The sequence below is a fragment of the Nannospalax galili genome, unplaced genomic scaffold, assembly GCF_000622305.1.
Source record: "Nannospalax galili isolate Female #2095 unplaced genomic scaffold, S.galili_v1.0 scaffold556, whole genome shotgun sequence".
In the NCBI taxonomy this organism is placed as follows: domain Eukaryota; kingdom Metazoa; phylum Chordata; class Mammalia; order Rodentia; family Spalacidae; genus Nannospalax; species Nannospalax galili.
In genome coordinates, this window is record NW_008338253.1 from 523664 (window position 1) to 538046 (window position 14383).

General features: G+C 38.1%; 1 protein-coding gene across 7 annotated transcripts in view; it reads left to right on the forward strand.

The window, feature by feature from the left end:
* The window catches only part of Rpgr (retinitis pigmentosa GTPase regulator), a 52714-nt gene that overhangs the window by 29008 nt on the left and 9323 nt on the right, over positions 1 to 14383 (forward strand). For 3 of the 7 annotated variants that reach the window (XM_029563486.1, XM_029563487.1, XM_017798125.2), the window contains exons 13-14: positions 3432 to 3500; positions 4964 to 5839. The exons of 1 other annotated variant lie outside the window; for it this stretch is intronic. In XM_029563486.1, the coding sequence (XP_029419346.1) occupies positions 3432 to 3500; positions 4964 to 5839 (945 nt within the window). Of the gene's footprint in view, positions 1 to 3431; positions 3501 to 4963; positions 5840 to 14383 lie in introns of those variants that run through there. 3 more of the 7 variants (XM_029563488.1, XM_029563489.1, XM_008833042.3) reach the window with 3 other exon arrangements.

Below are 14383 nucleotides of genomic sequence, written 5' to 3' on the forward strand. Positions count from 1 at the left end.
ATGGATATAAAGTCATCAGGTAGATTTCAATGGTAATGTTTTTCACATCTACTAATTAACATGAAGCAAATTTTTATGCTTCTTCCTCAAATATAACTCATTTTTTAAAATTTATTCATTTTTCTGTGTGTGTATTTCATACAGAATATCCCAAACAATCTTGATCATCTATATACCCATATCTCAAGTGGCACCCTCCCATAACCCCCCTCCCCACTGGAACCCATGTACTTGGTCATCCCTGTATTCAATTGTAATCTGATACGATGCCAGAATTTATTTCAATGTTTTTGAATTTTTACAGCTTTCTTTATGGCCATATATATGGTCTTTTTTGGGAAAAGTTCCATTTGGTGATGTGAAGAAATGTGTTTTCTGTAACTGTTGGACTATCTATTAAGTCCATTTATCTCTAAAATGTCTGTGTTGATATTTTTGCCTCCATAAGAGTACCATACTAAATTCATCACTATTACTGTATTTGAGTATATCTTTCCCTATATGTCTAGTTGTGTTCATTTTATAAAATTGAGTGCTTCAGTGTTCAGTACATGTGCAGTTATATGTCTTCTTGATGAGTGGTTCTCTTGATAAATTCTCAATATATAGTGACTGTCTTTGTTACTGATTTTGCTTTTAAGTCCACTTTGTTAGATATTAGTATAGCTACCTTGCTTATGTTCAGATCTCATTTGCTTAGAAATAATTATCCATCCCTCGCCTTTCAGTTCTGTGCATGTTTTTGCTAGTGGGATTTTGAGGAAGCATATTGTTCATTTTTATTCAATTTATTCAGCCAATCTTTGTCTTTCAATTGGTAAATTAACACCATTTATATCAGAGTTATTATTAAAAGGTATGTACATATTGCTGATTTACTTCTTTCTAAAAAATTTCTCTGTCCATTTCTTCTTTAGAATGTCTTACTCTCAACTTTGAATTCATAATTAACTATACTGATAATGTTTCTCTCCTATTTCTCATAATTATGTCTACTCTTCTAGTGAGATTTACTTTTTTCCATGATGTCATTATTGTGTTTGCCTTCTTTCTCTTCTGGGTATAGGATTACCTTAAATATCTTCTGTGATGCTAGTCTAGCAGTAATGATTTATCTTGGTGTATGCTTATCTTGGACAGTCTTTATTTTTCTTTAGATTCTGAAGGATAACTTTGCTAGGTATAGTAGTCTTGACTGACAGTTATTTTCTTTCATGATTTGAAATACATTATTATTCCATGCCCTCTTAGCTTTTAGTTCTGCTGATAAATTTTCTGTTATTCGAGTAAGTTTGCCATTAAATGTGACTTAATGCTTCTCTCACTGCTTGCTTATTTGTTTTTGAGATAGGGCCTCATTCTGTAGCCTAGACTGTCTTGAAACTCACTGTGGTCCAGGTAGGCCTTGAACTTGTGATGGCCTACTGGCCTCAGCATCCAGAGTATATTTCTGTGTTGACACTTGCTCATTTGTTGGGATGATATGTCTTACACTTTTATGTGAGATCTTCCTTAGTAACCAGCCCTTTCCTGATGCTATACCTTTAGTTATCAGTTTGTCCTATAGTATTGAGTTTAATTCCAATTGAACTACCTTGTCCTCTTCTTGTGTCTTCTTTGGCAGTAGTGGGCTTTGACAAGACGTATACAGTGTCACGGTCTGATGGACCCACTTTCTCTGCTCTCAGACTTGCTATCATGCAGAATAATACACAACTATTTGCTCCCTCAGCTTCTCTGACTGTTGGATTCCTAAGTCTCCAGTTTTTAAACAAAGGAAGGAAGCTTCCTACTTAGCATTGCATTCCAGTTTCCCACTGCATAGAGTTTTCAGGAGGATTGTGTTAGAATCTCTCTCTTAGGCCACCCTGACTGTCTAGACTGTCTAGATTTTTTTCTTGCTGAACTAGTACAGTGGTATTGCCATGGGTCTGTTGGGTGACTTTTCCTGGGGAGGCATGAAGAAGTTTATTCAACCCATATAGGGAACTAACAACAAATCACAGTAAAAATTTCAAAGTCCAACTTGGTACACCGCTGAGTTTATTGGGGTTACTTACATGAATATGGATGAGGGGTTACTTACAAGATCGTGGATGACTCCAAGCTACATCATGAACAAAACCTACCCCAGCATGGGTAATGATGCTCAAAACCTATGATCTTGAGCCCTCTGTACAAGTTGGAGGCAGCTCAACATGTCAAAGAATTCCTTTTCCCAAGTATTCCTTAGTGCCATTTAAATAACTTGGAGAGAGAAAGACTCTGTGAATCTTGTAACTTTCAGGGACTTCCTGAGACTTGTGAGTTGTTTATTTCTTGAGTCTTAGTTAGCTGCCTTCAAGATGGAATCTTTTAATTTGAAGGAAATTGCTATAAACATGGCCCCACAGATACGGAAACACAGCAATCTTTAACTCTAAGAACAGTTAAGCTTAAAGAGTATGACCTATCTCAAGATGGCTCCCCAGTTCCAGCACCTTGAGAACAAACTGAGAAATACAGAGAAATTCTCTGTACACATTTCAGGTCTCTTGTCTGTCTACACTGTTTGTCTTCCCCAGCCCAACAGTATCATTTTTTACAGTTTTAAAGCTATTGATGGTTAGTGATTAGTAGCACAGATCACAGGAAAACTACTATAGGCCGGCACGTACATTAAGACAAATGCCACATGTTTTCTCTCAGATGCAGGATCCACATTAAAACCAAAAAGGACATGAAAGTAGAAGGGGGGATGCTTAGTTTGAGAGGGGCCATGGGAGGACAGAGGGTGGTAGAGAAGTGTGATTGAAGTGCATAGTGCTCATGGATGAGAATGCCCTTATGAGATACATTATTTTGTTGAATTAATGAAAGTTTTTATATTTTTCAAATCTAGGCCTACAAAGGCTAAACCTAAAAGACTCAACTCATGCCATGATTTCCATATATTCTGAGTACCAAATCCATCACTGGTGGAGCTCACTGAGGCTCTCTTACCTTTCATCTCTCTCCTGCTCCAGGAGATATTCCCTCTCCTCCTGCCAAACTGCCATGGGGTTGGTTTTGGGGTGCCATTTTCCTCATACTCTTCTCTCCCAAGAGCCGAGTCTATTCTAAGTCTTTGTCATTTTACTATTGCATTCCAGCACTCCCCTGTAGTCTCCCATGTAAGCAAGCTTCTAACTCATGGAGAAGCAGACAAGTCCTGGGTTCCTTGAAGCTACCATCTTAAATATCAAATCTATTTCTTACATTTTAACTAACTTTCTTGAGGTATAATTCACATAAGATGAAATGTAGTTTTATCCTAACATCATTAGTTTGGCAAGTGCAGTAGATCATATTAACACCTGAGTTACTTTGTATTCATTACTCATATAGAGTTTCTTAATTCTGTCTTGAACATACATATATACGTCTGTATATATATTTTTTTCTAATTTCAGACACACATGATGAGTCTGAATTCCAATGAGAAGCCAGTAACATTTTCACCAATTCAGAAACAACAACAGGTATAACATGGAGGGTTGTTATTATTCTTGTGGTGGGTCAGGATAATTTTAATTATTTTTATACGAAAGGTTTTTGGAAACAACACAAGAAAGGTAATCATTCACTTGTATTAGAACTTAAAAGATAGAGGAACACTATGTTCTCTTGGTATGTATTTTCTAATAGAATTATATTGCTAGAATTTGCTCTTTGGGTTCCTCACCTAAGTTTTCATAGTTATACTCTTTCACCAAGCAGTAGGTTGTAATCACTGCTCTGATTTTTAGGAAGAGGCTATTTATCAAAGTTTGTTTGACTTTGGTTGTGTATGACTTTGAGGAAGTCACTCTGCTGACTTCATTGGATAATATTCTCATCTTTTCTAGCTCTAAAAATTTTAAGTTTAGTGAAAAATGTTTGATAATCATTTCCCTAATATTTGGATTGGGTTTTATTTAACAAGAAAGGGTTTGAATAGAAATAATTGAAATAACAGTTGCAAATGGGTAAGAAAGAGAGACTTAATTGAAACAGTAGCAAGAGCAAAAGAATAATCTGTGATTTCTATAACCTTAGAGAAATGAAGACCTGCTCTTCCTTTAAGGGCTAGGGGGATGAAAATATGAGGTGGAGAAATGAAGACCTGCTCTTCCTTTAAGGGCTAGGGGGATGAAAATATGAGGTGGAGATTAGTAAAATAAAATTATAGAAATTAGTAAAGTAAAATATGGAAATACAAAATTGAGGGAAGAAGACTATAGAAAATGTTTAATTTTATTTCTTCTACATTTGCAACGTTGTTAAATAAAAAGCCCTTAAAACAAGAGCCCATAAAATGCAAGGGAATCTTGCTGAATTATAAAAACTTACAGGCAGCCTAACATATGAGTGAGAGGCATAGTGAGTAACAGCCTGCTCTTCAATTCCTGATACAGATAGGTAATCTCGGTAAATGTTGACTACCTTAGTGACTTAATCTAGCATAAACAGCCATCCTTCCTGTATCTCTTCTTCCTCTTCTCTTATGTGCTGTACTTGATACCTTCTGGGTTGGTAGGAAAAGAATACATATACATTTAGAAAGAACATTCAAGTTTTAAAACGTTCTAATGAAGTGACCTAGAACAAGTAGGGATGGAAAGCACTTCCTATGAAACTGACAAAGTTCATATTTCACATATTACTTTTGTGTTTAGGCTCTACCAGGCCTACTTTAGTGAGTAATAAAAGGTTTTGTTGTTATGTTCTTTCTATATATTAGGTGTTACTAACTTATAACTCATGCTTTAATAATTTCTTTGGCCCAAACTAATGAACCTCTTCCTAGGCCTAACATATATCATAGTTTGTAGAATTTGAATTACTGAGGTTTCACCATCCATTAGCTTGTAAATGTAAATATAAAATCTTGGCATACTTTACAGTAGATATAATATATTTTTCAACTAATAGTAGTGTAATGATTACTTCAAAAACTTTACAGAATCAAGACACAGTTGAGAAACTGATGGGAAGTCCAGCTTGTACTGAAAATGATGATAGTTATGAATATGAAGAAATGTCAAAAATTCAAGAAGGGACAGTATATAAGCAACATTTAACAAAAGGGACGTTCATGATCCGACCACCTGAGATTATGGGAGCATTTTCAGATGAGGAAATAGGTCATGACCCAGACCAGGTGGGGCTTCAGGCCGCCACTGATGAAGAGGGTTCCCAAATTGAGGGTATAGAAAAAGAGAGTGATGAAGAAGAACTAGTTCCAGAGAAGAAAAGTGAGCTGATGAATATGGCAGGTTTGAAAGAGAGCAAAGAAGGGGAAGAGAATGTAGAATCTGATCCATTTCCTTATGATGTGCCGGAGAAAGACATGAATTCTGAGACTGAAAAAGAGAAAGACAGTGGTGAGGAATGGAGTCGTAGAGAGCACAGCTTTATCGACAGTGAAACAGAAATGGTAGGAGAACCAGACGGTTATGTGGAATGTGAAAGCCAAAGTCAGCAGGACAGGGCTGAGAGATTCGAGAAGCCCCAGGCAGTAGAACCTAGTACTGAAGAGAAAGAGGATGATGACATGGAAACTGAGCGCTCCTTGTGGTTCTGCAGCAAATGTGTTGAGCAAAGAAGTAAAAGAAAAGCCAGAGTATTAAGATTCTTTATTAAATACCATCTTAAGTATGGCTACTTGGCAGGGATACCAGAGGAGGAGGAAGTGACAGAGGATCCGGAAGGACATTCAGTAGATGAGGAGGAAGATAAGCAAGTGTTACAGACGTATGAGGGAAATGTGTCATTTGAAGGAGAAAGAAAGGAAGAGAATGCAGAAACACTGTCAGACGTCATTACAGACAAAGCGGAGGTGAGTGAAAGTGAGGGAGAGTCGAGGGGAGAGGCAGAGGATGGGTTTGAGGGCGGTGGGGACCAGATATGTAAGAAGGGGACTTCAGGAGCAGAACAGTGGCAAAGGGTAAAGGAAGAAGAAGGGGGGGGGGGGAAGGTGAGAGTAAAAGAGAAAGGAACATCCTGATTATGGAAGAGGAAGACCTGGAAGAGGGGGGAGAATGGGAGAACAGAGACGAGGAAGGAGAAGTAAGGGAGAGGGATGAAGGCCACAGAGAGGACAGAAAGCAAGAGATAGAGGACAGAGAAGCAGAGTACCAAGGAAAGGGAGAAAAGGAGGAAGAGGAAGGTGAAGAAGAGCCAGGAGAGGGAGAAGATGATGCAGAGGAAGAGGGAGGGAAAGAAGCAGAAGAAGAACAAAGTGGGGAGGAGGAAGGGGAAAGAAGAAAAAAGGAAGGAGATAGGAAAGACAGACTAGATAGGGAAGTGAAGGAATGGGAAGAGGAAGAAGGATGGAAGCCAGAGGGAGAAGAGGAAGAAGAAGGAGAGGAAGAAATGGAGGAAGACGACGGAGAGGAGGAAGGGGTGGAAGAAAAAGTTGGGAAAGGAAAGGGGGAAGAGGAGGAGGAAGAACAGGAAGGAGAGGAGGAAGAAGGAGAGGAGGAGGATGTAGAACAGGAGGAGGGAGATGGGACAGGAGAGGAGGAAGGAGAGGAGGAGGAGGGAGATGGGACGGAAGAGGAGGAAGGAGATGGGACAGGAGAGGAGGAGGAGGGAGATGGGACAGGAGAGGAAGAGGAAGGAGAGGAACTCAAAGGGGAAGGAGAAGGGGAAGAGGGGAAAGGAAAGGACAAAGAGGAGGAAGGAAAGGAGGAAGAAGAGGGGAAAGAAGGAGGGGAGGAGGAGGGGGAGGAAAGAGAGGAGGAAGACACTGGAAGGAATGAAGAGGATGAGGAAGAAACAGAAGACAGTGAGGAAGAAGGGAAGTACCAGGAGGTAGGTAAAAAAGAGGTTGAAAGCAAGAGGCAGGGTGGCAGAAAGCAGTCCATAAATGTGCATAAAATAAAAGGGTCTGTGAAATATGGCAAACCTAGAACTTATCAAAAAAAGCCCATTACCAAACCAGATAGAAAAGACAAAGAGCAGAGGTCTAAAATGCGAGTGGAGTCAAAAGAACTTTTACAGAATGGACTACTGGGATCAAAAAAATTCTGGAATAATGTGTTACCTCTTTATTTGGAACTGAAGTAGCAGACATTAAATCTAACCTAATTATGGCCAATGAAGTCATTTGCATAATAGGTGTGTTCATTTTTAAAAACTGATTTTGTATCATGGCTTTTTACATGTGGTTTAAAACAAGAACTTGTGTCATTTGTGCTACAGTCTCAAAGGCAGAAGGAGACATCATAAAAATTTGATTTTTCCTAAACTGTATCTTTTGTTTTTCCCCCAAATTACAAACCTCTAACTAAAAAATATTAAAAGACTATTTGTAATAGTTAGCATTGTATATTCTTCCTTAAAGACAGATTTATGTACTAGAAGCATGTTATAAATACATGTGTATAAAAATCATTATAAGAATAGTACAAATCCTGGGGCTGAGGAGATGGCTCAGCAGTTAAGAACACTGGTTGTTCTTGCAGAAGACCTGAGTTCAAATCCCAGCCCCCACATGACAGCTAACAATTGTCCGTTAACTCTAGTTCCAGGGGATCCAGTGGCCTCTTCTGTCCTCCCTGGGCATTGCACGACATGGGTGGACTTACCTACATGCAGGCAATACATTCATACACATAAAATAAAAAATAATAAATAAATTATTTTTTTTTTAAAAAAGAATAGTACAAATCTTTAAAGGCTACACCAAAACTTCTGATTTTTTATATATGTGTTAGTACCTCTTTTCAGTCTTTGGTTAAATTTATCTGTCACATAAAATAATTTTTATAAGAATAGATGATATTTTAAAACTTAGGTAAGGAATTCACATTTTAAAGAAATAATTTTGTCCCTTAACTTTTTATGTCCCTTTCATAAAAGTCTAGAAAGTGACAGCTGTGTTCATGTCTTAGTGCCTAAGAAGTTGATGTCTTTTAGTTGCTGCCTAGGTAGGTGGTAGGATATTTAATGAAATGGTAGTCACCCTAAACATATAAACTAGGAGTTCAGAGAACTTTCGCATTTGTCAAACGGGCTAGATGAAGTGATGGTGGAATGATACTGACTCCTCTCAAATTACTTTTAATCTGATGTGCTAATTTTCTCTCTAATTTCATAATTTGCATAATAACTTTAAGGAAGAAAAATTAGGTGTTAAAATGTATTCTCTTTTAAAATATTCTTTTCCACTCTTAAAAAGTTATGCTAACTTTTAATGTCTCTTGTCTTCTGTAATTTTAAATTTTGGACTCCTGTAGTTTTGTTTCAACTCTACTGTCACAGCCTTCATTCCCAGTATCTGTTATGTGTCTTCAATGTATTTTTCATTAACCTCTGTGCCTTTCAGTTTGTCTGCTGCATATCAGAATGTTTCAAGTAAAATAAAGATTAAATTGATTCACTCAATATTGTTTGTAGAAAGAAAAACAGTCTATAGATTCTGAGCTTCAGAGAGGCTCAGTTTCACTAGATTTACATAGTGCAGCTAGTTTGCTTGACTGGACATTCTTAGCTACTTTTTCAGCTGATTTCCTTTCCCAGAATGTTCCATATCTTGGATGTGAGTGACTTCTTATGCTTTTTTCAAGGAAGATTTTGATGATAAACTTCTATAAATTGTGTGTAGCTGAATTATTTGCACATTTGATTCTCTGTGAGTAAGAATGAATATGGGACGAAAGACCAGTATCAAACAAAGTGAAGAATTTTCTTGGGGCAATTTGCAGCAAAAAAAAATAGCTTGCTGCAAAGATGGCTAGTATCTTCTCCTGAACTACTAACTTCATTGATTTGACACTGCAGGTCTTGACTAAATTCTACCATATTCATTAAGTATGTAGAGTTAATATTATAATGTGTGTGTACAAGGCATGATTATTTTTAAATAGATTTTAAATGACTATATCAGAGAGACAGCAGACCTCTAGGTCATAAAGGACATTCATAAAAGAGTGCCAGGGACATGAGAAACTGAAATTCCAGTTACTCTTATTAAAGGTAGGGGCATTATCTTGAGGAGACTCAGCCAGCCGTCCTGAAGGCATGTTCTAAACTGCACCCATTTCACTATTTGAACTGATTTTGATGTCTACATTTCAGCAGCATTTCTTACCAACTTTGCATTTCCTGGCCAAAAACTTGGTACGCTCTGTAGAAGCAGTAGTTTGTAAAAGGTATGGTCAGAAGAGAACTTGCATAGTTGTTTTGAGTCCAGGGCCCTGCTTCTATCTTTGCACTTTCAAGCTGTATGAAGGTGGGCCACCTTCTTGGCCTTTGTAGGTGTCAGTTTCTTCTGGAAACATTTCAGACTTAGAATGGGAGACCTAAGTTGTTTTGAGGGAATACCAGTTATTCATTACTAACCAGCTGTGTCAGAGCTTTGTCATACCAGAATTGCTCTTACCCCTTTTCTTTAATAAAATAACCTTGAGTTATTCCTAAAACTCACCCAGTCTTCAAGAAAATCAGCAAAGCATTCTTTCTCTGCTCATTGTTCAGTTAACATATATTTAGCCATACGAGGCAGGCCTTAATACCCTCTTAAGTTTATGGACAGGAATTTGCTGATGGTTAGTGATATGCTGGTGGTTGAGATGAGGGATAAAAAAACACAAATTTTCATGAGTAGAAGTTATTACATATTTATAAACCTCAAATCCTAGGAGAAAGAAAGATGAGTGAAGAATGAGACCATTTGATCCCTCATGAATTATCAGTTGGTTACAGTGATTAAAATAGTCAATTCCTTCTTCCTTGTTTTTGAGACAGGGCATCTCATAGCCTAGGCTGGCTCAAACTATATAACTGAGCATGGCCTCGAACTCCTGACCCTCCTTTGTTTATCTTTCCAGTACTGGGCATATAGGAATGGTTCTTTTTTATTGCCTAAATCTGCTAGTTGCTTAAGCTTTCAGTGTACTTTATCACTGATCATTACTGAGGGAAGTATGAGTTATGTACATAGAATCCCCTGAGATACCGTGTCCTAATGTTGATGCCCTAATGTGGCAGAAAGAGACTTTCAGGTAAGCTATAAAAAAGTGCCCCAGTGCATCTGCAGCTGCTAAAGAGCAGCTTTCAAGGTGAGTGCTATAGAAATTTGTTTTTAAATTAATTCACTCTGGAGGTCAACTTGCTACACACACAAGTACACAGACATGGACATGCATGCACGCGCACACGCGCGCGCGCGCACACACACACACACACACACTCATACACATGCACGCATACTTCAGTACTGAGGAGAGGCACTGTAAGTTTTCCTTTCATTATTTTCATTGGGAAAATTCTGTGTAATATGTTGCATGATTACTCTGACATATAGCTTAATGCCTGGTACCTATTATTCATTTAACAAGTATTTGTACTCACTACCCAAAAATGAGCAATGTTTCTCAATTTAGGTAGACCTCAAGAACCCAGGGAAGGTTGTAACCCACCTCCCATGGCCCTCTTAGCTGTCAGGAACATTAGATAAATATTTCTCCTAAGAACACCCAGAACAGCAAAGTGGCTCTGCTGTAACTGTTTCTTAACAATGCTGTTTGTTTTGCCACCCCTGTGTTCTTAGCCAAAGGTAAAAATACAGCTCCAAAATATGTTTATGGATTTCTTCCATTAAATCCATTAACTAAAGAGAAGAAAAGCATTTTGTGTCTTAGAGATGCAAGGTATAAGTTATGGCCCCTGATTTCAGGGGAGTCTGTAGGCTGACAGAAAATGGCTTAGTACCATAGAGTATGATAGGAGACTAATGTGGAAATGGACTTCTCAGGATCCAGCAGAGAAACTTGAAATGGGTCATATCAAGCAGAATTTAACTGAGAAAAAGATCAAGGGGATAGTAGTTTTCTAGGCCGATGGGAATTATGAGATTGTTTAGGGGTTCCTGCAACCTAGAGTGTATTTTGCTCTTTGAATGGCAAAGAGCTTTATGTATTTATCAAAGATGTTCAAGGGAAAAAAGAATAAGCTGACCACTGTTAAGTATGAAGGGGAAGAACTTTAGTATTATCTAGCACATGTAGATCAGCAACACTTCTTGGTATTTGAAGCACAGTGAGGCTGATCCCACTCATTTGGTTGGCCTAAAATAGAAGACAGTGGAAAGAAAATAAGTTGCCTAAGGAAAGAGAAAGAATAGTAGAGAATAAGTGTAAAAATGAGAATAAAGGTGCATACTACCACAGTGTACAGTATTCTGAACACTGCATTCAGTTTTGCATTCTTGCAAATCAGAGTCAAACTGGAATGTATTCAGTGGTTACAATAAAAGGCTAGGAATGAAATGAGGAATTGGTGTCTCTAGAAAGAAAGACTTTGGAGATTGTGAAATGATATTGAAGGAGACAAGAATGCAGAACTCAAACTAGTAGTCCATGGGTGTACTCTGGCCTGTAGATTTTTTTTCTTTCTTACTGTGAAAATCATTTTTTAAAATTACTTGCCAATGTTAAAATATAAACACATTATATGTTTTTTTCAAATGTTTCTTGCTGGGGGTGGAGGCACACAGCTTTAATTCCAGCACTTGGGAGGCAGAGGCAGGTAGATCTCTGTGAGTTCGAGGCCAGCCTCATCTACATAATGAGTTCCAGGCCAGCTGGGGCTACAGGGAGACCCTGTCTCAAAAAGATTTAAAAAATGTTTCTTTATCTTCTCTTGGAAGGCCTCAGAGTCATTGAACTTTATTTTTTGGGGTGCTCCTGGCCTAAAGCTAAGCACCTGCTGCCCCATCTCACCCTAGTTCACTGTGGGCCCATGGCTGCTTCCAATAGGTACATCAGCCTTCTTCCCTATCCTAGCCCCTGCTGCCCCATCTCATCCTAGTTCACTGTGGGCCCATGGCTGCTTCCAGTAGGTACATCAGCCTTCTTCCCTGTCCTAGCCCCTGCTGCCTCATCTCATCCTATTTCACTGTGGGCCCATGGCCGCTTCCAGTAGGTACATCAGCCTTCTTCCCTGTCCTAGCCCCTGCTGCCCCATCTCATCCTAGTTCACTGTGGTCCCATGGCCGCTTCCAATAGGTACATCAGCCTTCTTCCCTGTCCTAGCTGCTGGATTCTGTCTCAGAGCAAGAGGACCTGGAGATGAGAGTAGAACAAATAAGTGGGTACTTTAACCTACTTTCTGATAAGACCTGGGATATCATGTCAAAAGCTTGTCCAAGCTTCTTGATTTTTTTTTTTTTACAGTCCTCAGTGTACACTAGGAAATCTGTCTTTTTGTACATGGACCTTGATAGAAATACCGTATTTCTATACAGATATTCAGTATTTGCTCATGTTGCCTTTTCTATGAGTAGTCACTTTAATTTGTACACAAACTCTGTGAAGGAGGTGTTGGTAATGTTATTTTCCTATTTTGCACATAGCCTATATGTGAAGCATATTAATTAGGTATCATGCCGAGTCTGTGAGTGATAGAGTGAAGTTTACAAAACAGTGCTTAGACCTTTGTATTTAATGTCCTTCCTACTCTTAATGACTGCCTTGGTGATTTTCACTGTAGTTTAAACAGGAAGTTTTCTTTTAACTTTTCCTGTCCTAAAATCTCAACTTGAAATTAAAGTTTAAAAAAAAATATTTTCCCCAAAAGTGCGTGTGTATGTGTGTGTGTGTGTGTGTGTGTGTATGAATGACACTTCTGAAACTTGTCATGAATGTAGAATTGTAGCACAAAAAGATTTTTAAATACAGAAAAGTACACATAGCTCAATGTACTTGGCCCAAACTCAGCACATTTATCCTAAACTATCGAACTAATCGTAATCAAGTAGGAGTTCCTCAAAAGCTTCTCTACAACCCCCTTCACTCATCTCATCCCTGCCTCCAGGGTAATTACACTGAATTCTAATGGCCGCCTATAGTTTGAAAGTGCATATTGTTTTTTAGGGTCTTACATGGTCTAGACAGAGGTTCTACCAGTAAGCTCTATCCCTAGCCCAATGATTGTATTCTTAAGCAAGCTGAAAGATTATAAGGAATATTGATTTTCTTGATATTCTCCATAAGGAGTATAAAACGTATTGCCCTGTGCCAGACCAAAGACCATAGCTCACTGTGGTATGTTAGACCAATGAAATGAGGGTCCAGTTACACATGTCATCAGGCCCATTCACCTTTTTTTCTGTGGTTCTAACACAAGACACATACTTGACCATTCCAGAATGCTTCTTTACAATGTATACTGTTTCAGTGCCAAGAATGTACTTAAACTTTACCGTTTCTTTTTATAAAATAACAGTATTCTGCCAGTCCTAAATTATTTCAATCTGAAGGTAAGTTTTTTTCTGTGAATAATGTAATTGTCTAGATTTTTAAATGTGCTTAACTGCAGTGTGTGTAATTTTTGAGTGAAAATGCTATAGTTTCTCAAAAAACGATATAGTTTCTCAAAAAATGATATAATTCTAACAGTTCTCTATTGTTACGGATTGTCTTAGTTAATGAGTAGAGTTGTAGTTGATTATGAGATACGTTTGTTTTGCTTATATCTAAAATAAGGTACAGCTCCAAATTCCCTCTTAGAATAACATATTATTCTATGGTGACAGTAATGCTTCAGTGATAAGCTGGATTGGAATTGAGCCAGGTGCTAGATGAGGCAGACTGTCCCTCTGAGGACTGAAGGGGCACAGCTTCCCAAGCCTGCCTGAAATGCAAGGACATGCTCTCAAATTCTGAGTCTCAAGAGCAATACTATTCTTTTTAGTTAGCCTTTCACTTAGACATACGTGAATATGTACATTTATCATCCATACATCTTAAGTGTAATCATGGTCCTGTCCCCTCACAAAGTATTGTCTCTGAAAGTATTTGCTACTCGTAATATGCATCTTGGTAGGGAAAAATACAGAAAAGAAAGTTTTAGAAGTCAGGGTTAACTACCTAACTTCTGAAAAATAAAAGTAAAAACTAGCATTTCTATCTGTACTTAATATGCTTTATATGATTAACCATGAGTCTTTCAAATCTGTAGAGAATCTATTATTATTTGATTAGCTGGCTAGAAGCCAGTAAACCAAATACTATTTCTGGTTGATTTTGCCTCTGCTTTTGCTCTGGGTTTCTAGAGGCAGAGCTTCGGTGTGTAGCTCCAGTTGGTGTGGAGTTCATTTTGTAGGCCATACTCACCTCAAACTTGCTCTCATCTTGCTTCAGCTTGCTAACTGCTAGGATTACTGGCATGCCCCACCATGCCCAGCTTCCCTCCACTTTTAACAACTAAAATCAAAGCATTTAAATACACTAGGTCCTTTATCTTTTACCTCTTGTGAATATAAGTGAATTGTACATGGAAAGGAGGATTCTACAACCCTGTGTTTTAGAAAATGAATGTAATATAGAGATACAATTATATTAAAATAAGATAATAAATATAAAGCTTTTTAACT